This window comes from Molothrus ater, chromosome 3, assembly GCF_012460135.2.
Source record: "Molothrus ater isolate BHLD 08-10-18 breed brown headed cowbird chromosome 3, BPBGC_Mater_1.1, whole genome shotgun sequence".
Taxonomy (NCBI): domain Eukaryota; kingdom Metazoa; phylum Chordata; class Aves; order Passeriformes; family Icteridae; genus Molothrus; species Molothrus ater.
The window spans coordinates 85616030-85638720 of NC_050480.2; the positions used below are offsets into that span (position 1 = coordinate 85616030).

General features: G+C 33.1%; 1 protein-coding gene across 1 annotated transcript in view; it reads right to left on the bottom strand.

Moving 5' to 3' along the window:
* CSMD1 (CUB and Sushi multiple domains 1) overlaps positions 1 to 22691 on the bottom strand; it is a 1073317-nt gene that overhangs the window by 301767 nt on the left and 748859 nt on the right. Inside the window, 2 exon segments of the mRNA XM_036380277.2 lie at positions 18789 to 18910; positions 22179 to 22303. Of these exon segments, the coding sequence (XP_036236170.2) occupies positions 18789 to 18910; positions 22179 to 22303 (247 nt within the window).

Here is a 22691-nt window from a genome sequence, read left to right on the forward strand (position 1 = left end):
AAATCTTTGGCAAAGATAGGAGTTTGTACAGAAATTAATCTCGATCCCTTCTTAAAATAAAAAATAAAACTGGAGGCAGACAAAAGCAATTATTTTCAAAGTTGGTCAGTCTTAAAACTAAAAAGAAGTCAAGTTTACCTCTGAAAGAATAGAACAGAACTGGTGTTCTGATAAATATATAGCCTTTGTAACTCTCTAAAATCCAAATAAACAAAGAATAAAGAAATTAAATGAATGCTTATCTTACTGTTAGGAGCAAATAACTCTTTACACACTGATACTCATTAAAAAGACACTAGTAAAAAATAAAGAGTAGAAATAAAGAAAATTATAATATCAAGTTGTTGTTTGGGGTTTTTTTTTGGTTCCACAACTCCTTCTCTTTCTGTTTGGCTTCCACTGTCATTTGCTTTAACCCAGAGTTCATTTGTGTGTAAACAAAGAACTTAATACCTGCCAATAGCATGGCTTTATTGCGCAGCTCTCATTTCCCTGCTCTTAAGGGACATAAACCACCAGTAAGACTGAGTGGAATGAAATAAAATATGTCTGATGCCAATTCAAAATTCAACATTTGCTTTTCTATCACAGAAAATGTTTACATGTAATAATAGATTCAAGACGTATTTAAAAACGTAGATGTGGCATAATAAAGAATTATTCTGTTTATATTCCTGTCCTTTAATCACTTTTTAAAAGGAAAAAAACCCAAGGTTCTTTATGAATTACAAATCTAGATACCAATACTAAAAAAAAAATACATTTGAGACTATCCTAATATTATTAATTCTAAATATGGATCTATAATGCAATTTCCAAACTATTTTATTCTCTCTTTATCACTATCAGTGTCTACTTGGTAGACATTTTTATGAGCTAAATAAAAAAATACTTGAATTATATCTGGATATACTGTGCCTCCATAAAAAGGTTATAGATAGGTTTAGAGAGTAAGATATATGCTAATGATTTCAATAAAATCTTTACTGGCATATTAATTCTTTAGGTGTTTTGCATATTACTTTATATGAAAATATATTTGAATCTGGAGAAAATCTGACAGCTGCAATAAGACCAATTTTGTCTTTCTTATACTAATAAAGGAGGTGTTTCATTTAGCTTCACAGAAACATTTAACACAGACAAAGTAAATGTGTGAAATGACAGCATATTTCTTAATTTTCCAATATATTCTGTATTATCTAGAAAATGATAGTGCAAGCATATATCAATTTTGATTCTAATACGACAAACTGTCCATCATTATTATAAAAGACTATTCCAAAGTGCTACAACCAAAATTTGTTGTAGATTTTCTTTTTGTCTCTATTTCTGTACAGAATAACCCGTTTTTGTTTTATTAAAAACATTTTTCATTATGTGATTGCAAAGATAACCTAAAAACATGAACCAAGGGCAAATATTAATGTGTAGAAAGTCTCAGAAAATGGCTCATGGAGATTAATTCTGCCATTATGGCTTATTGGAGACCTTTGGACTGTGCTATTAGCATTTTTACACTGCACCAAAAAAGCTGAACTTTTGTCAGAGAGATCAGTGTTCTGTGTCAATAATACCCATTATCCTTTTTCTATCTGTTTCATTGAATCTAATTCAAACCCCACCAGCCAATAACTACCAATAGAAGATTTCTGCGAATTACAAGACATACTCAGACTGAGCAGTTTCTGCCTCAGGTGGAGACACAAGGATTCAGCTTACAGATCCAATGAAGATTTCCTCAGGATTTTTGAATTTAGAACACTAATTTGTGAAACCAACTACAGGTTTTCTGAATGCTAGTGCACGCAGAGAAGTTGGAGGGAAAAAGTAAAAAATTCATCAGTATAATTTTGAAAGTTTTTAGACCCTAACACGTACAAAACTCAATAAATAATAGTCAGTAGTAGTAGTAGTCTATCACTGTCCTAATTGTTGACAGCTACTATATCTTCAATATAATTCAATTCAAAATTTTGTCTGCATATTATTTGAGTACAAGAGGAAGGTAGAGTATTTCTTGAAGGGGAAGTGAATTAATTATGTTTCAAACTGTCACTTAGTTATTCACAGTAAAATGATATGTTGGAACAACACAGGAAGGGTTAAAAACTCCACACAAATCTTTAATCCCCATATGATGAAGCTGTCCAACAGTGAACATAAAAAAAAGTTGAAGACAACATTTAAATATTCAAACCATATCTCTTAATATTACTCATGTCTATTAAAGCTGTCATACAATTTTTAAATGAAATGGACCCTATTATTCTTTGGGTTTGGGAATATTAAGCAATTCGAATTACTAAAATTTCTTTCTATAAAAATATTAATTTATTTAAATAAAATAATAATAATAATGATGTAATTATAATAATACGTGTTATATAATTAATTATAAGAAATAATATTTGAATATGTTTATAATATTTTTAAAATATTCTTAAGTGCTCATATCTTACCTGTTAGAACAAGAAAAAGACCTGACACAATTGTGTCCAAATACAAGTGATAAAGCCATCATAGTGAGATATTTACAAGTAAGAATTACAATTCTTGCATAATGCCTTTATTTTATTGTAAAACTTCATTAAAACTTGTAAAAAATAATTTTTTGGCCCTTTTTTTTAATACTCCTGCTCATATAATCACATACCTTCAAGAATTATAATTAGCATTACACAGGGCTTAAATGAAAAGCTGCAATTTCTTTAAAATTGTCTTTAAGCATTTGGTTATACTTGAAATGCCACAAACATGCTTGATCATTCTTATGTCAGTAGGAAAGGAAGTAAATGTCTAGTACCTGAGAAATGAATGCATGAACATATTAAATATTCCCAATGTTGCAATCACTTTGGTTAATCAGAGAATCATTTAGGTTGCAAGTGACCTCTGGAAGTATTCTGATTCATTCCCTGGCTCAGTGTAGGTACAACTAGAATTATAGAGCTTATTATAGTTCAAATGATTAGACTAAATTACCATAAAACTAGCGCAGTAATAAAAATGCCACCTCACTCATTATTTTACCACGCTATTTTAAACCCAATTCAAGAGCTGTATTTTGATTTGCCTAATTAAAAAAAAAAAGGATTAAAAGTAGTTATGCTGAAAACATAGTCTCTTATTTACTTGAATAGAAATGAGATGTGCCGAAACGCACACTGTAAAATGATTTTTAAATTTCATTTTTAGAAGGAAGGAAAAAAAAAAGCAAATAGAAATTTGTTGCAAAAACCAGTACTTGGGTTGGAATTCAGTATAAATCTAAATAGCTGGCTAGTGTAACTTGGAAGTGTGAGGTAAAATACTCACATTGCCTGGAGATACAGAAACTGTGAGAGGTCCACAATTTACTGATGCAGAAGCTGGAGGCCAGAAAAGATTACTTATGGTGCAGTAATTGAAATGTGCTCTAAAACATCCAAATGTAGATCTTTACCCATTTATGTCTAAAGGTGCTTCAGGTAATTGATCTCTCTCTGTTTTAGGTATAGCTATAGGAGATAACATCAGAGCAGAAAGGCTACTAATTAGACAGACTTAATAACTGACTAATGTAGAAAAAAGTAATTTGTAAGCATTTAGTTTTCTACATAGAATTGCACATATATAATATGTGCAATGCAATACCTTTTCCTAAAAGATACCGTAAGAACTGTAGACATAGAATATTTCAAAAGCCACAATTAAAAATAAAGATCATTCAGAAGGCTGTTAACAGTCTGATAACACAGAACAATATTAAGAATTATTATGTTAATTGTGAGAAAGTCTGAATTAAAACACGACATATATACTCTGCGAGTGTGCATATTCTACCTAAGTGCCTTTTTTGCCTTGGAAAAAAACAACTAAATGAACCAACAAACAACGAGGGGGTTGCAAGAATATATTCATTATAGGCAATGTCCTGAATAAAGCAGGTTCTGAAATGACTTTGTTGTGTGGGATTTGTATTTGAATTTCATGAAGATATATAAAATCTTAAAAGGACATTTCTGAGTCTTCATTTGTTTGTCCATTGACCCAATCAAATCCTGCATGTAAAATGTGTCTGCAAATGTCAGGCTTTTCTGTGTGTATGATGATTGTACCAGGAGATTAAAAATACATTCACATCGAGGCTTTGATCAAGGGTGCACTTCAGAAACAATCTCGAGTCATCTGCTCTTACTGTGCTTTGATTTGCATCACAGAGCAGTCTCAAAGCAGATAGGTTCATCTCTTTTTGCATAAAAGATGGAAGGTGCTCTCCAGCCAGTAACAGGCATTCAGCCTAAAGAAACAGTAAAAACTCTGATATATACACAGTGAGAACCTCATGCCCTTAGCACTAATTGTTCTGCAGTACAAAGCTGCTTGTGGTGCACTGTACTACTAATGCTGATGTAAACATAGCCTAATTTATTCTCTTAGGACTACTGGAGGCCCTACTTGGGTCTTGTCCTATCTTCCTTTCATTTTTCCACCTGCTGAGATTCTGCTCATGCTCTGCAGATGCAAGTTTCTGCAAGATATACCTGTGAAGTGAAGAAAGCTGTTAAACAGACACTGTGTTTTGCATCTTTACTTCAAATCCTTAGATTTTCCTTCTAGAAACTTCTGCATTTTGATTGACTAAATAAATTAGATTTTTTTATCTACACTTGTTGCCAGGTATTTTTGCTAATAAATAACTGTGGAGAACACAGCTTAGAAGAATGACATCTGCAGAGAGGCTAAAACCTGCACGAACAAAACCTCCGCATGACAGTCTGTGAACTCCCTGAAAAGAGAGGTCTTGTGCTTTGCAAAACAGAACAGCCATAAGAGAAGAATCAGACTTGGAGTCCAGAAAAAAAAAATGAATTTCTTATTTCCACAGCTTCAAACTTTACATTTTACAGGATCTGTCATTGTCTTCCACCAAATTTAAAATGAGAACTGCTTAGTGATGAATGAACTCCTCCTAAGATGTTTTCCTTCTCAGGCAGAAAGGTGAGTTTCTAATGAGCTGGTCTCCATTTTAAACTTTCATAGCAACTAAAGCGACCTACATCTCATTCTTGCAGTGAAACTTCTGTTTATGCCTCACTTCAATCCTGAATACTTTACCTACAGTGCACAGGTCTTTGCTTATACATTATTTCAGAAATATCAGTAAGCAAATTATGTTCCAGTGATAACTTATTTCTAAGTAATATAATTACTAAGCTCTTCACTAGGTTAAAAATATTTCCTTTTGTTGTAATGAGGAAAGTTACCACTGATGGGGACGAAGAGGAAAACCATGCTGTGAAATCGGTGTTCTTACTTGTCATCTTAAAAGGAAAGGGATGATCATTGTAACAGGTGCCTCCGTTTTCTGAAAGGCATGAAAATCTCAAAAGGCATGCTGACCCCCATTGTTATTCTAATTTTTATGCAGTAAAGTGCCAGCAATGCTTTAGGCTTTATTTTCTTAGCAAGACAATTGAAAAATTAAATGCCTTCCCATGTCCTGGAAAAGAAGCTTCTTCACTGTGCCCCCTTCCTAAGGTAGGAACTTGTCCAGTGGTTCCCTCATATGTGCATCAGTGGAATTACTACACAGTTCTTAATATTTCTGCTTCCTTTAATATAATAGAGGTGTTACTATATTGCCCTAAGACATGATGAAAGGTGCAAAGAGAAGGCCTTTGAGAGCACAAAAGTGAGAACAGCTCCGTGCAGATACATTAACCCCTTAAACAATTTTAATCGAGAAGAGGATGCCCCACATCTCTAAAGACTAAATCAGTATATTGTTTTGTGATTTAAACACTGATTAAAGTCTGTGAACATGAGCTACCAGAGACTAATAAAACAAGCTGGGAAATACATGAGTTTTAGGCTACACGGTACAATTACAATTAATAAAACCCACTAAAACTGTTTGAAAAAAATAGATCTTGTTTATCTGTTAAATCAATAGAGTCCATTCAATGGAAAGTGAAAGAAAATAGATTCCAGTTACTAAATTAGAGGTAATTAATCTATGATCTTTAACAAATTGAGAATTATTATTGGAATTGTTTTATCTCAACAAAGTCAGATTTCTTTGAGATGATAATTTAATCAGACGTGAAATTTTATACAGCATTTTTGACTTCACCATTACATATAGATTTTCAATAAAAGAAACCAGTAGTAAATTTTAAGAAATTTTGTCATGCACAAAGGTTATTATTTGTCATTAAATGCATCAATGTCTAATGAGGAATGGCTGAGGGAGCTGGAGTTGTTTAGTCTGGATGAAATGAAGCTCAGGAGACCTTATCACTCTCTACAACTGCTTAAAAGGAAGCTGTGGCCAGATACGGGTTGATCCTCCAGGTAACAAACAGTACAAGAAGAAAGGGCCCCAAGTTGTGTCAGGTGAGATTTAGATTGAATATCAGGAAAAATTTCTTCACTGAAAGGGTTGTCAAGCATTTGACCAGGCTGCCCAGAGATATGGCTGAATTAGCATTCCTGGAGGCATTTAAGGATGTGTAGATATGTTGCTTAGAGACACAGTTTAGGGGTAGGCTTGGCAGTGCTGGGTTAACAGTTGGACTCAAGGATCTTAAAAGTATTTCCCAATCTAAAAAATTCCACAATTCCTTGAATAATTAGACTTGCCAAATTGTAATTATGTATAAAACCAACAGTAAATAGCAGTACACACTCAAGTGGAAACAGTACACATCTCCTTGAAATACATGCAACATTGGAAAAAAAACATGCCAGTAAGTGTTAGAATATTTTTAAACACAGATTTGGTTTTACGTATGAATACTGAAATTCAGCCGTACAGCAAACAGCACTACCTTTCATTTAACCAAATATCATAAATACAACAACCAGTTTTCTCAAATAATAAGCTGGCAGAAAAGAAGAAACATAATTATTAAAGAATCACACTAAGATTTCCTACTGATACTTGCTGATTTTTTTAAAATTTATTTTTAATTTATTTTCAAGAGTCTGATCAATAATCTCTTCTTTTTTTCCACAGAGAACTGGACTAAATTCCTCCTGATCTATGTGAAGACACAAACTTCTGCAATATCACAAGTTTTTTCTGACTCAGACCACATCTAATGTTTAAAATCCACACAGGGTCATCACATTTAAAAATTTGAAAAGGAAGATTCTGCTGCCCAATTCTTCCACTCTGCACTGATGAGACCTCACCTTGAATACTCTGCCCTGCACTAAGGTGACCTCACTTTGAGTGCTGGGGGCAGTTTTGGACACCAAGAGATAGTAAGCTATTAGAGTGAGGCCAAATGAGGGCTGCAAAGATGGTGAAGAGCCTTCAGGGGAAGCTGTATGAGGAGCAGCTGAGGTCACTTGGTCTGTTCAGCCTGGAGGAGACTGAGGGGAGACCTCACTGCAGTCACAGCTCCTTGTGAGGGGAAGAGGAGGGACAGACCCTGATCTCTTCTCTGTGGTGCCCAGTGACAGCACCTGAAGGAATGGCCTGAAGCTGTGTCAGGGAAGGTTTAGGATATCAGGAAAAGGGTCTTTACCCAGAGGGTGTTTGCGCACTGGAACAGGCTCCCCAGGGAAGCAGTCACAGCACCAAGCCTGACAGAGCTCAAGAAGCTCTTGAACAATGCTCTCAGGAACATAGTGTGACTCTTGGGATTGTCCTGTGCTGGGACAGGAGTTGGACTTGATGATCCTTATGGGTCCTCTCCAACTCAAGATATTCAAGGATTCTGTGATTCTGCAAAAATATCTACTTTCTACTAGAAACAGGAAAATAAAATAGCAAGGCCTATACTCAAAAAATTACACAGGGGGACAAACTATTCAGTTTATGGTATGAATCTCTTTAAAAAAATTATATGCAATACATATCTGGCAAAAATAAATAGGTCCAAAAATCTTAGCAATAATAGGAAGAAAACCTGCAGTGACATTGTCTTTATTTGCATTTATGATATGAATGTACTCTCCTCTGGATTTGTGAAATTGTTCCTCCTGTGACATTATGATTGAACACTGCTTCATGAACTCTGGTTTATCTGATCAAATCTGTCATAAAGGCAGTGACAGCAGAGAAAACTGCAAGGTTCCCTGCCCTCTAGTCAGCACTCTTCTCTGGTCTCTTTACAGAACACCTGAATTACGCTGCAAGTTCTTCACTTGTTACCTTTCCAGTGAGCCTGAAACAGTGATAACAGCTATTAAATAAATGAAGAGTAAAATGTTGAGATAATTGCTGCATGAAAAAGGTCTGGCCAACCTGACAAGCTCTGTTTAAGCCATTCTTCCCCTGGATACAGAGATGAGACCAGTAATCAAACCCAGTATTTTCCCTGCAAGTTCTGTCCCATAACAATACTGGAAAATATAAGGAATGAAAAAATAATTTTAAACAGGTTACTTCCTGCTGAAAACAGGGCATTAATGCAAAAAAAAACCCCCACATTCATAGAAGCTGAGTAATGACTGAAGATGTGATAAACAAGCACTTATTATTTTCTGGTATAGTAAATTAGCATTAAGCACTTGTAGATCACATGTGTAAAGCTTATTCTCACTTTTAACTTTATGGGTGATATTTTTAGAAACATATAGGGGCATGTTTTAAAAGGGTAGTTAACCTTTTTTTCTGCATACTGTTACAGGGATTAACTATTAAACAAGTCAACTAAATAAAACAACTATTAAACAACTATTAAAAAAATGACTAACGCATAGACATGTGGCTGACTGATATAGACCCTAAGGCTCATAAACCCGAGGGGTTTTAGATATTACCTGCTAAATTGAAAGCTACATTTCAAAGATAGTGTAAAGAGTCTGTTACCTGTACTGTAGATCAAATCAATGTTCAAATACTCAGTGCTCAAGCCAACTGAAGCTGAGTATAGGAAGGACCAGGTTCTTGGGTTTGGCTATGGTAGTGCCTCTTAACTGCTTTTAGAAATCCACCAAGTGCTGAACCATTGGTCTCTTCCTAACATACTTCAAGTCTATCCACATCTTCCTTGGGTCAAGTAGCTGACAAATCAGCTTGCTAATCTGCTTTAATCCTTTCACAATATACAGCAGGTGTAATAATGCCTGCCTTGATTCTTGATGAGATCACACTTTAGGACTGAAGTTTTGTCTCTATTTGCTTTAAAGTAGCATCACATTTTGGTGTAATTTTGTATTTTCTAAAAAGCTCTAATCAAAATTCTTTATTCACATTTCCAAAATTTTAAAACATTACTTAATTATACATTAGCACCCTTTCAAACACATATTATATATTTTTTTTTTTTAACATTTATGAGTTTATTGTCCATATGTCACGTTAAGCATTGAATATTCCAGCTTTACTTAATGAAAGCCAGGAGAAAATTTCATCTTAAATGAGCTACAATACCATTTGAGGAGTTTACTTTGAAGATAGAAAAACCCTAATAAAGTAAAATTATTTTAGGCAGGGCATTAAAATGCTTTAAATTATGGAGACACCCTTGCAGTTTGGTTTTCTCATACTATCTCAGCTATCAAATCAGCCCTAATGGGGTCAATTTGCCACATGACACTTTGAAAATCTTTTAATTCTATCATAACTTACTATAAACCTTGTTATAGTTCAAGACTAAGCAAAAATTCCAATAAATAGAATTACATCCTCCCCCTTTAAAACCATCTTTGTGAAATCTGCAATTTACATATCTAGCTAATAATTTGGTCCTCCATTTATTTCTCTCTCTACAATAGTTCTTAAAAATATGAGATATATCTCCTGTTTAATATTACACCAAAGTGAGGTCATTAAATGAAGTCCTAAAAAATTTATTATGTAAATACTTGCAGGTTTCTATTTACTGTGATACCAACACGAAATCTATAGTATTGCTAAAGCAAAGTTAGAGATAGTAATAATTATCAGAAAATAATAATATTTTTAGAATAATCTATTTTTTCCTTATATTTATATATATCGCCTACAGTTCACTATGCAATCTGTGAATTTCTCAGATTTTTCTATTCTTTGCCTAGAAGCTATCAGCTGACATTTTCCCAGTAGAAAATGCACCCAAGTAATAATCTACAAGAGAAGATAAATGGTGAGAAACATATAAAAAGAACACCAACACTCAGGTTCCAAGGCAATGCAAATGAATGTGCTTTGTGAGGTAACAAAGAACTATAGGAGCATAAAATACTCGGCAGCACTTGCCTCCTTGTGCAGTAAATGTGGGTTTATGGCCTCATTACCAACCCCATCAGGCTGCACAGTGTCTGTACAAAGATATTTTATGCTGAATACTTGAAAAGTGAAAAAAAATGCACAGGGAAGAAAATGAACATAAGCAAAAAATTCAAGGACATTTTTCGGGTATTATATACTATCAATAGTTGCAGGAAAAATGGGAAAATTGTCTACACAGAAACTTTGATATTTTTGATTTACAAAGATGACAATTTAATGGTGAATAAACCTAATAGTTCTTATCAAGGGAATTAAAAATAATTTGTAGAACAAACAAGGTAAGAAAAAAAGTGGAGATTTAGTTTTAGGATTTTATTAACACAGTGCCAGAATGTTGTTAATTGATGCACACTCTGTAAGGAGTACTTCCTGTCCAAAAATAAAAGCCCAAACCTGAATTAAATGAGAGAATAGTAATGATTTTATGTTGCTCTATTTATATATTTGTATTGTGCAAGTAAAACATTCCAATGTTTATTTGCATGAATTTATATCTTCAATGACAATACATTGATTTGAATTCTATACTATGTGGAAAGAAAGTGTTTTGTATTTAGATATATATTTAATGCATATTCATCTGTGGCTTAGGAAGACATTGATTCTCTGTTTAATAAAGTTGTCTGAATCCCTTTTACTATGAAGAAATTGAGTGTAAATATGTTTTTTGTGTGTGTGGAAAAATATGTCACTACACCAACAGGTACATTGTTATGCTGAAAAGTATTGTAATTACATTAAGAAACTATGAATAAAAACTTCTTGCTTTGTTCTGGTTAAAATCAAAAGTTAACATTTCTGCTGACCATTCTTTTATCAGTTTTTAAGCTCCATTTAAGTGATGAAAATTATTAGGATTCTATATTTGAACACTGTATACAATTTTTTTGCTTTCTGAAAGTACATAAAGTGAAAAGAAAGAAAAGATTAAAGCTAAACCAGAAAAAATATATTGATGGAGATCAAAACAGCAAAAAAGAAGAAACTGAGGCAGACCAACATGAAAGGACAAATCACATGGGAGGAAGGAAATGATGGAGGAATTGGAAGTGCATGAGCAGTTAATAAAATTCTCTATGGAAAAAAAGCTGAAGGCAACAACCCAACACTCAGCAACAAATGAAGTATGCACATGGCAATGACTGGATAATAAATGTCAATGATGAAAGTGAAGCTGTACATGTTTTTTTTAATAGTTTTATTTTCCCACTTTTTTAAGTGGGAAAAACTATCTCTGGTAATTGGAAAATAAAAAGGCACTTATGTGTTAAACAGACTTGATGGGGAGGGGGTGCATTTTTTGAGTAGGAGATTTTTTTTAGCTATAAAATAAAAATTCAAAGAGGAATAGTCTGGTTTTGTTTTGCAAGATATAGGCCAAAATAATGATGGAGTTTTCAGATATACAGTCTGGAAAAGTGTATCTATGAGAAAGGCAAACACTTTTGCTGCATTAAGTATTCAACTAAAGAGTCTCACTATATATATAATATAAATATATAAATAATATATAAATAATATATAAATATATAAATAATATACATATATATATATATCACAATAATTTATATATATGGATTTATATAATTCTGACCCAAGCAGATACAGAAGAAACATATCACAGTGAAAATATTACATTTTGCTTTCTTTTGAAAGGGTCCTCAATCTGGTAGTAGAACATGAGGAAACGGATGCATTAAACTTTGAAAATAGCATACGTTTTTGTATTTACAAAATCATTTTGATCACTTCAAAGGGTTTGATTTTTGATTTGTTTGTTGTTTCTTTGTTGACTTTTTTTGGACACTGAAACTTTTGTTTGCCTTGAGCATTGCTTTACCATCTAATACATTCCAACTGCTTGTCTGAATTATGGACTTGTTACAAAATCAAAGACAATATCACAGCAAATATATTGCTAAATCCCCCTTTTCAGCTTTTCCATTCTTTCATGTGTATGCTTCTATAGGTTTTTTTTTCCAGAAGTCTTACTGGTTGTTTTTTCTCCCTAAACTGCCATTTCCAACTCAATATGTCATACTTAGATCCATATGAGTCGCATAAAATTCCCACCCTACAGCTAAATCTCAGTTGTGTGAATCTAGCTGATATCCTGAAAGCACATATGAGATACTGAAGACAGATAAGGCTCAGTAGTTAGTCTCCTTTGCTCAAAAAGAGCATGAAAGAAAGGTCAAAGGGAAGGTAAGTAATAAGAAATAATAACTGTCAGCCTGTATTTGTGACAATGACCTTATGAGGCAAAAAACTTTAGTGTTTGGTGGTTTTTGGCACTTAATGTTAGAAATCATCTGAGAAAAATAAAACAAATACCACAGGAAATAACACTAGTGGCATTAAGACTTCTCCTCCGGTTAGCTTTTCTTGCCAATCAGGAAATACTTTCCTTGCATAGCAGGAAATTTGTGCTTGGATGCTTTTGTCATGAGATGAGTATTGATCCCATGCATCCATCTTTCATGACTACCCCCAGTTTGTAGAAAACAAGAGTCTAAATTTCTTGTAATTAATGTTCAAATGAGACATCTAAACTCAATATAGAAAGTGGTTTTGATTTGGGTTTATCAGTTCTACCAAAATTCTCTGAAATAAATGTATTAATATAAGAGACATTTTCTTCAACAGTTTTACTTAACTCTGGTATAACCCCAGTCTAAAGTGATGTTATTTCATTCCATATATATGGCCATTATGCGACCCTTCCCATTCAACCTATGCAGGATATCCTTCATCTAAAGTGGCATACTTCCTTCCACACCACCATATATATACACTAAACCTTACAGGGTGGCATTTTGAATCTAAAGTCTAAATCCCCTTTTGGTTCTGATGCAGTAAGAGCAAGCAAAGCCCAGTGTTGATTTAGTTGATCAGCCTCTAGTAGAGTGCTTTAGGAGGAGATGAAGCACTGTTCTGACTCTGCTGACTATTTGACAGATGTACATCAAGTATAATCAGAGTTCAGACATGCAGGACCCATACATGCAAATCAAATTCCATTCTAAGTGTCTTCAGTGTTAAAATGGTATCTTTTGTTCCAACTCTAACAGCTCAATCACATGATGTTTTGAAAAGTAAAAATGTCAACATTGTTAATAAAAATCATAATGTTGCAAATACTATACACAAAGCACAAAACTCATCAAAAATATATGATTTTTAAAAGTGGACTGTGATTGCTTTTTTCACAATATAAGTACTTTTTATAACATGTGCATGTATATGGAGCTCTGTGTCACAATTTATGTACATGAATTCAAATTGAAGATGAATATACACTGCAGGGAATCAGTTATACATAACATGATTTTTCCAGTAGGCTTATAAGTACCTTTTGAACATTATACCAAAATTTACAAACACCTTTGTTTGTTTTTGAAATGTATTTAATCTATAAAACCACTGCTACCCTGGAAGTCTTGTTCGAGATTTTAAGACATCGAAAAATAAAAAATCTCATCCTTATAGTGCAACAAGAGTTTTGTGATGTAAATGCTTTAGATATTTTGTGTTCCAAAATTGTAATCCTCAATTATGAAAAAAATAATAAGTACACAAGCCTATTTCAAGGCAAGAGGGAACCTAATCAGTATTTGTTTATTTCATTGCTAGGACCTTAGTAATTTAAATTCTAAACTATGTGAATTCTTTGTCAATGATGTTATAGCCCCCTAAAATCAAAGATGCCATTCTGCAAATAAAAATAAAAAAAGTTTAAATTTGAACATGTACATTCACAGATGGCATAAAGCTTTAACACTGTATGAAGGAGATAAGAGAATACAAATTGCTTTCATTTTCCACCTGCCATGGGAAATCTGTTTTAGAAAGTTGTTACTGTATTTGTATGATGCAGAAGGCACAGGATGTGCAAATGAGGTAATCCTAAATTCACAATGACTGTCCTTCACTCTATTAAATCAATCCAATAATTGTGAAATAGTAATTGAGTAATCACAAGCAGGTACATTGCGATGAATACACAAAAGTTTAGTGAAAGTAGTTCCTAGATCTACATAGTTTTGATCCTCAAGATGTCTGCACCTTAAAAGGGTGACATAGAGTGAGAGGATAAATTCTTCAGATAATTTTTTTTTTTTAGGATTATTGTAATAATCTCTTAGGGATGAGCTATCTGGTGCTCAGCAAGAGATCCTCCCCAGTCAGATTATAGTTACACTGCAGGTTCTGTAGATGCTAAACCTCCTTTTATGTGTGGCAGGATGATCTGATCAGTCATTTGGAGAGACAGGAGCCTTGTCTATAATGAAACTTTGAAGAAATGAAATGTGCTCTTTTTAAGGCACATTCTCAAAAATCCCACTCTAATATTAAGTCTCCTAATGGGAAAAAACACAGTTTCTGAATTAATTGCAGAACACTATATATACATAAGTTACTTACATGGAAGACAAGTGTCACTAACAGATCATGTCTGAGCTACCACAAACTTTTGAAACAATCCATGAATCAGCAAGATAATCTCACTCAATCCCCCTGCATATTACCATATGCTACCTAGTAAGATTGCTCTTTTAAAGCATATTGCAAGAATAAATGATCTTAAAATAAATTATCTAAAAACCAACTGCAACAGTATGTGAATTCCCTAGGTGTGAACTGGGCAAAGATTTTCTGAATAAAAATGTTGTTTTGAAGTTCCCCAGCTATGTGCTTTGAAAGGCAATAAATCAGAAATGCCATTTTATACCAACATATTTTTATACCAACATATTGAGGCATAATCCAACTTTATACAAATACCAGAGAGCTCAGAGCCCATAAAAGTGTACATGAAGTTTCCCACTCTCACTATAATTAATGTCTTCAGTTGTGTCAATTGTAGTGAATAACTTTTACTTTTTATAGAAGAAGGAAGTTGCTAGGATCAAACAAATACTCAATATATCTGTGCTTTGCATTGTGCAGAAAGTACAGCCTTCAATAAAAACTCCTGTAACTGGGACACAGTCTTTATTTACCAGGTCATTAAACTCAGCAATATTGCAGCCAATAGCACATCCACTATACCACAATCAGCAATCAGTCAGGAAAATATTGGGCAAAATTAGGCATCTGGGCTGAAGCAACAATGCCATAATGCAACAAATCTTGCCGTCCAAAAGACACTGGGGCTGAAAAACTGAGCCATTGCAATGTTACCATAAAACAGTGAAAACAGCAGGAAATCCAATGCAGTAAGTATCCACAGTCTGGAGAAGGAATTGAAACAGCAAGGGGTAGAGGCATGGTTAGTACATAATCTAATGAGATTATACTAACCGTAAGAAAGGAGCAAAGAGAACACATCAGTAGGTCCTCAAAAGAGTTCAAAGTAACTGATTCTAGAAAGCTGAGAAATTGCATAACAGAAGAACTAAAACAATGAAGAGTTGTAAAAAATTACAGCATGCACTTGACACAGTCAGAAGAGCACCATAAAGTTCTATTTGCAAGTAATAAAAGTCTAATAAATGACTCAGTAGGTTGCTGATCAAAAGCTGCAATAAGTGGGATCCAGAGGAAACAAATAAATGATTAAGGAAGAAATAAGCAGCAATACATTTTAACAGGAGAAGACTCAAATTTAGGTTTCTCTGTTGCTCAGAAAAAGGCAAATAAATCTTAGAAAAACATTTAACTTAAAATGATCTTGATATAGTTGGCTAAGACCTGAAACTATGCTACTGTCTCTGTAGGATGAAATTTGTTTTCATTTTGAGTTGGCACTAAAAATCTGTCCCCCTGCCAGCACCAGAATGCAAATTTTAGAAAATTTTCCCATTAAAAAAAAAATAAATTCTGGCTCAGTATGGTTTTGGGATGGTTTTTTGGGTGGTTTTTGTTTGGTTGGTTTTTGTTTTCTTTGGGGATTTTGGGGGGGATTTTTTTTTCTGGAAGGAGACCTAGGAAATCTCTTTAACTGCATTATCCTCTTCAAAATTCACTGAATGTTATGTTAAGAGGAAACACTATCTTATCTTTAAAATTCTACTTGCAACCTAACCAGATAAAAGACCACAAATTCACTTTTAGAGTAAGTCAAAAGTAATTTAAAATACAGAGTATCAATATGTCATGAGCTGTCTGCTTCCTGGAAAAGAAAATCAACAGGACTCTAAGCATTCTGATAAATATTTTCAAATCTGCAAGTCAAAAGAGTAGATTCCTCAAAGTAATTGTAAAATCAGACCTTCAATACACAGTTCAAATTTCAAGAGTTCTGTCACTCTCCAAGAAAAGTCAAGGGTGAAAATCTGCAAAACTTTCAGCATATCTTAAAATAATTTCATTGTTTTGAAAACTTGAAAATTATTTTGGTAATTGATTTTTTTAAAGTTCATAGATTCTAAAATGCTAGCAATATTTTTTTATTAAAAAGAAGTAGTGTTCCATTCAATCAGATAATCTGTAAAGTAAAATGATTTTCTTTCACATCTTTTATTAACATAAAGAGTATATATTAACTCCCAATGCAGTTATTTGGGGACAGAAATCCCAATACTGATAAAGATGATGTAGACTTTATGTGAAATCTACCTAAAGATACTGCACACCTTAAATAAGTCTGATTTTAATACTTCACATTTACAGTCATCTTGGTCCTAAAGCAACTACAGTCTTTCCAAGAGATATCAAATTAAGAAAATTCTTCCTTGCTTGCACTGCTAGACAAATCCAAGTTCAATAAAAAGGTAACCCATCCAATATTGCCCATGGTGTTGGAAATGACGTAAAAGTTACACCTCTTTTCCTCATGCTGTGATTATCAGTGTCTGTTAGCATGCCTTTACCTCCCACACAGGTGGATATAACAAGTATTAATTTTTTCTGGGTAAAAGCTCCAAGTGTTTACTCAGACTTCTTAATTTTGAACATAACATAATTTATCTGTCTGGGTGTGCAATTCCTCCTGTTGATTCCTCTGTCTGATGAACTAGCAACCTGCCCAAAGATCTCTACTTAAGAGTAGTGTTTTTTCAAGTCCAAAATAATCCACACCAATCTCATCAAGTTCTGCACTACTAAAATTCTAAATTCACTGGGAAAGATACATTGTATAGAATGAAGAGAACTTGTGCATTATTGTAGTAGATGGGGGTTTACTGGTTTTCATAGGAAAGTCTGAGTCCCATAGAAAACACAATCTGGACAGTTTAACAGCATAGTCAGTACCAATTTTTCAACTTAAAATTAAAAGTAACTGAATAAAGAAAGCATGAAGATGCCGATACGCTCCTCTATTTTCGGGAATTTTAACTTTTTTTTTAATACACATTTAATTTTTCTCTTACAAAAATATACTGTGTTTTGCAAAATTGACAAGACAGCACACTACTGAATATAAATTTGAGTAGATTAAATTTTCATACATTTTCCATAATTTAAATGCTTTTCTATATTTAAAAATGCAAAGTAATTTAATAATTTCTATAAAATGCAATTATTTTAAAGTCAAAGGCCTTCTAGGAGAAATATTCACATCTAATGGCTATTTTAAATAAAATATAACAAGTCAGTTTGGAACTGAAAGCAGCTTTTTCTGTTCTGCGAGAAGTCCCACTACAAAAAAATATTTCTCAATATAGTAATTTTGTACTTTTGCCCCTTTTTCTGAATACACATCTTTACTGAGCCAAACTGAATCCTCTTTAAGAAAAAAGTGAATTTAATTAACTTCACAAAGCAACAGTATTTACATCTCAGAAATATGCTATGAAAGCATTCAGGAAATTTATCTTTTCTGCAGCTCAACATTTTCACTTAATTATGGTAAGATATTTTTTTTTCCTTAACTACTTTAAAGAAGTCAAGAATACAGTCTTCCAAAAAGCTGCACAGGAAATATATGTTTTGCAATTATGAAAGTACATATAGATCATACATTCCCTGCCATATAGCAAGTCATTTATTCAGCATTTCATTACACAGAAGTACAATATAAGTAAAGTACTTCTTTAAATTATCTTTTTTTTTTTTTTTCCTACAGGTAGGGTGTTTCCATCCTTTAATGATTTTACAGAAAAAACAGTACAAATATTCTGTTATAGCCACTACCTTATGCATAATTAGATGACTAGTTCATAGTTATGTATTAAGAATCATTACTGGAAAACAGTGTATTGAAAAGAAAATATGTAGATAGTAAATAACTAACAGCAACTCTCAAAATACTTACATGTAATGTACAGTTTTATGACAAGAAATCTTATGTTAAGATTCCACAGAGATTAAGTATCAAGGCGCAACATGAAAAATTCACTATTAACTTAATTAGTAATGTGGAATTTTGATTATGATTTTCTGTACTTCATTAAAAATGTATTTAAAACTTGAAAATTTTAAGTAGACCTATTACTCTGAGTGGAAATTTTCACACATGCTACTTTTCTCCTCTCTAGTGCCCAGTGTAATTTTGTAATAACTCTGCTCTGCTCCTTTTTGCGTTTAAATGAACATACAGACTTGCATGTGTTCATGCATTTCTGCAAATATATATAAAATATTTTTAAGACAAATCCAAAATTCACTTGAGACAAGAGAAAAAGCATACCTTTTCTGGATCAGTTGTTGTAATGACCCACACACAGTGTGCATTGTCTTCATATTGAACCGGATAATTTGGTGATGTGATAATGCCACTCGGTCCACGTAAATTAGAACCACATGTTCTAGCTAAAATGATAACCAACAAACCAGATTGCCTTAGACTGCATGCTCTGTTTAAAATAAATATTATAAAATTGCCACAGCATTAGCAACAACTTGCCATGAAAGTGTTAATATGCTGATATATTCCAAAACAATCTGCCTTAAACGATATTTCAGCCAGACAAAAAAAATCGTGAAAATTTACCTACAGGGGAAGAAATGAGCACTTCTCAATTTAATCAGCCCAACACTTACAATATTTTATTCTTACTTTATGTAGATTAAATACTCAAAATTATCATATCAATACTCTGTTTGGAGAAAGATTTACCCTTTCCAAATGGATGGAGGGAGCCTTCTACCCGTGAATGTAAGGGCCAGTACATGCTTTCCTTTATGATTTCCCCATGACTTGGAGAAAGAAAAACATGTATCTCAATATTTATGTAATTGAATGTCCTTAACCTAAACATGACCTTCCGTGGTGTCTTAGATCTTTACACCACAGGAAATATAATTAGAAAGAAAAAAATATAAAATGGTTCAAGGCAGTATGTAGTCTGACTTTGGTAAAGCAGACTGAATTCTGAAACCATCACAATCTCTCTGCCACATTCAGCAAACCCAGAGAGTCAGCATTTAAAAATATATTACTTAACATATTCAGTTATCTTTAAAAGAGCATTAAGGATAGATTTTAGAAGAAAATTCAAATTTCTGAAAATATTTAAGTAACTAGAAGTATTTAAAATATTTAGACATATAATTTCCAGTGACACAGATTTACAGAACTCAAGAATATTTCAAAATGTCATTGTCATGCTTATGGTCTTACAGTACTTTGTCAACATGCTAAACAGAGAGTCTAGATCATAAAATTTCTAAGTACAAACTTTGTAGAATTTCTTAGATACAAATCTCAGAATCTCAGAATCTATCCATATATATTCCACTACCTTCTGATGGAATCCTTTCAGTTACTTAAGTTTCAGTACAGGCAAGAGGAATGACTAGATTCTTTAAAAACTTGGTCATTCTTTTTCTGAATATTGGAATAAAACACACAATATATCTTACTTTAGAAAATTTCAGTTTTTATCTCTCTCTGTGGCTGCCCCCATTCTAAAGCATGAAATATGGGTGTTTTTTTACTTCATGAACTGCTGGGAGGAAGCCTGATCTTCTCCATGAATAGAAGTGTGATTGGTACAAATAGGAAAAAAGGTACTAGATGAAACTAACTATCAGATTTTCTATCCTAACGTCATAATTTACTACCAAAACTTGGTCCTTTATTATGATATTAGAGACTAGACTTTGAGAACTTGTTATAATTCTGTGACAAGGTAAATCAACTAGGACTCCATTTTCTGTGAAAATGTTTGTCTATGCATGTAGGGAGAGTGTAACTAGATGATCTTTAAGTTCCCTTCTGTCATGTTTTAATTCTTACTACTATTTCTCTTTTAGTTACTATTAATAAAATTTTCTTTATACCCTTTTAAAGTTTTAAACCTACTTTACCTTTCTCCTAATCCTATCTCACAACAAAAAGTACACTAATAATTAACCAAGACCAAACCTGCTACACTCAACATATTAATTAAAAAAATCTGAAAATTAGTAAAATCTCAAATTAACAAATCAAAACCACTACACTTTCCAACCCTTGTCATTCTAAGATTCTATGTTTATGACCAAAGCTGTCTTAACAGCCACTCACCAATTTAAGTCTCAGATATCTCACATGGAAATCTTCTGTTACAATACCAGTAGAAGTCTAAACAAACCCCTCATCTACACAGGAAATTCTACAAAAGCATCATTTAACAGTTATTAAAAAGCTGTCTGTACTTAACGTGGAAATAGAAAGTCACAGAGTCACTTAGGTTAGGAAAGTCTAGGCTCACCGAGTGTCAGGCTTAACCTACCACTGTCCAGTCCATCACTAAACTATGTCCCTAAGCGTCACAAAAAGCTAATCACATTTAAGGATGCCACACAATGCTGCCTACTAACAACACAGAAAACTTGACACATTGCTGCTGTATTAAGCAATCTATACTCTTTTAATTGAGGGAATAACAAGGACAAAATAATGGGATCTGAAATATAGGGCATTTTCTTTCTAGTAACTGCTCGAAACACTATACCTCCAGGACCATAACTATCACACAATCTATTACTTTATTTTCAATTCCTCCTGCCTAAGGTCGCCTACAGCAGACACTAATCCAGAGGTGCAACTTTGTAGCGATAAAAACACCAGTCAGTCCCTCCTGTAGCTGTCCTCAAAGAAGAAAGGCTAAGAAACATCTCCCTTGTAGAGAGATTTTTGATTCAAGCTGTTACTCCTTTACCTTTCTCCTATTCAAACTTCTAAGATAAGGTTAAAAGGATGGGGAGAGGAAAGGAGTAAAGCCAAGCAAGAAGACAATTGAAGTTGAGCCCAGAGGTCTGTTTAGGAAATGAATAATTGCAAAAGATTGCACAAAAATGTTAGATAGCCTTGTATTCTGCCTACAGGAAGTAGGAATGGATTGCTTTAAGATTTTTATGTGGAATTAAAGGAAACTGGGAACAATTACATCAGCACCAAGCTAATGGAAGCAGTGTCTGGGGCCTCCCTGCCTGTGACCCCGGTGTGGTCCATTCTTTATTTTTTCCTATACACCTCAGATTTGATGTACTTTTGCAGCATTTATATATTTTTCTGTGTTTTTCTTACAGACAGTAGATTGCAATGGAAAAACATACAAAGTATCAAAAAGCCACTTCCCCTGTTCCTCCTTAAAAGTGGGGTTAGCAGGAATTTAAAGCAGCTGGGTCTAAATGCAAAAACATTTAGAAATACATCAGGTTTTATGTAAAGTTGAGCAAAATAGATGAACAGAAAGGAATTTCCTGAAAAATCAGGACTAGGTAAATATCTGTGACTGATAAAAACATAGCATGATAGTAAGAATCTCATATTTAGGAATTAATTTAGAAAAAAATTAACATAAACCTAACTAATTAGTTCTACTTAAAGTAAGTTTATCATGATAAAAGCAAGACTAAGTGAAATGAAAACTATTTAAGTGAAATTTGCTCCCTAAATTGATACACTTTCTACGCATTTGATTGCATACTTCAAGCTACATAAAAATCTTTGTACTTTTATAATCATATATAAACATATACATGAGATATTTTTCCCTGTTTTGTTTGCTTAGTTTTGAATTTCATTGCAGCAGAAACTATAAATTACCCTTCCAAACTTCATGAAAAAATTCCAAAGAATTGCAGTTACCTCTGCAAATTGGCCTGTGGTCACTCCAGGCAGCCAGTGTATCTGTCACTCTCTGACAAGTGATACTCTTAGAACCTTGCAGTACATAATTGTCTTCACAGGAAAACTGTACACTTGCACCCACCCTAGGAGAAAAAGGGAAGAAAGAAGGAAGGAATTAAATATATTTTATTATCAACATTCTCAGATAAATGTAAATATTGTGAAGTGATAATATTTCCAGACCCAAACAAAAAAGATTCAGGTGCAATATTCTACTCTATCAATATTGTATTCATAAAAATACAACTTATACTCTAGGGAAAAATATAAAAAAATAAAAAAAATAAAAAAATAAACTTATTAAAAAAAAAAAATACAGCTTATACTCTATTATTCAGTTTGCCCACCATTTAAGGAATACAAAACAATAGTGACACTAAGTTTGTTCTTTTACAGTACAAGTTCAATGAATATATGGATATATGTTTTATCTAAAAAAATATATAAGCACAATTATTTCAGGCAACCGAA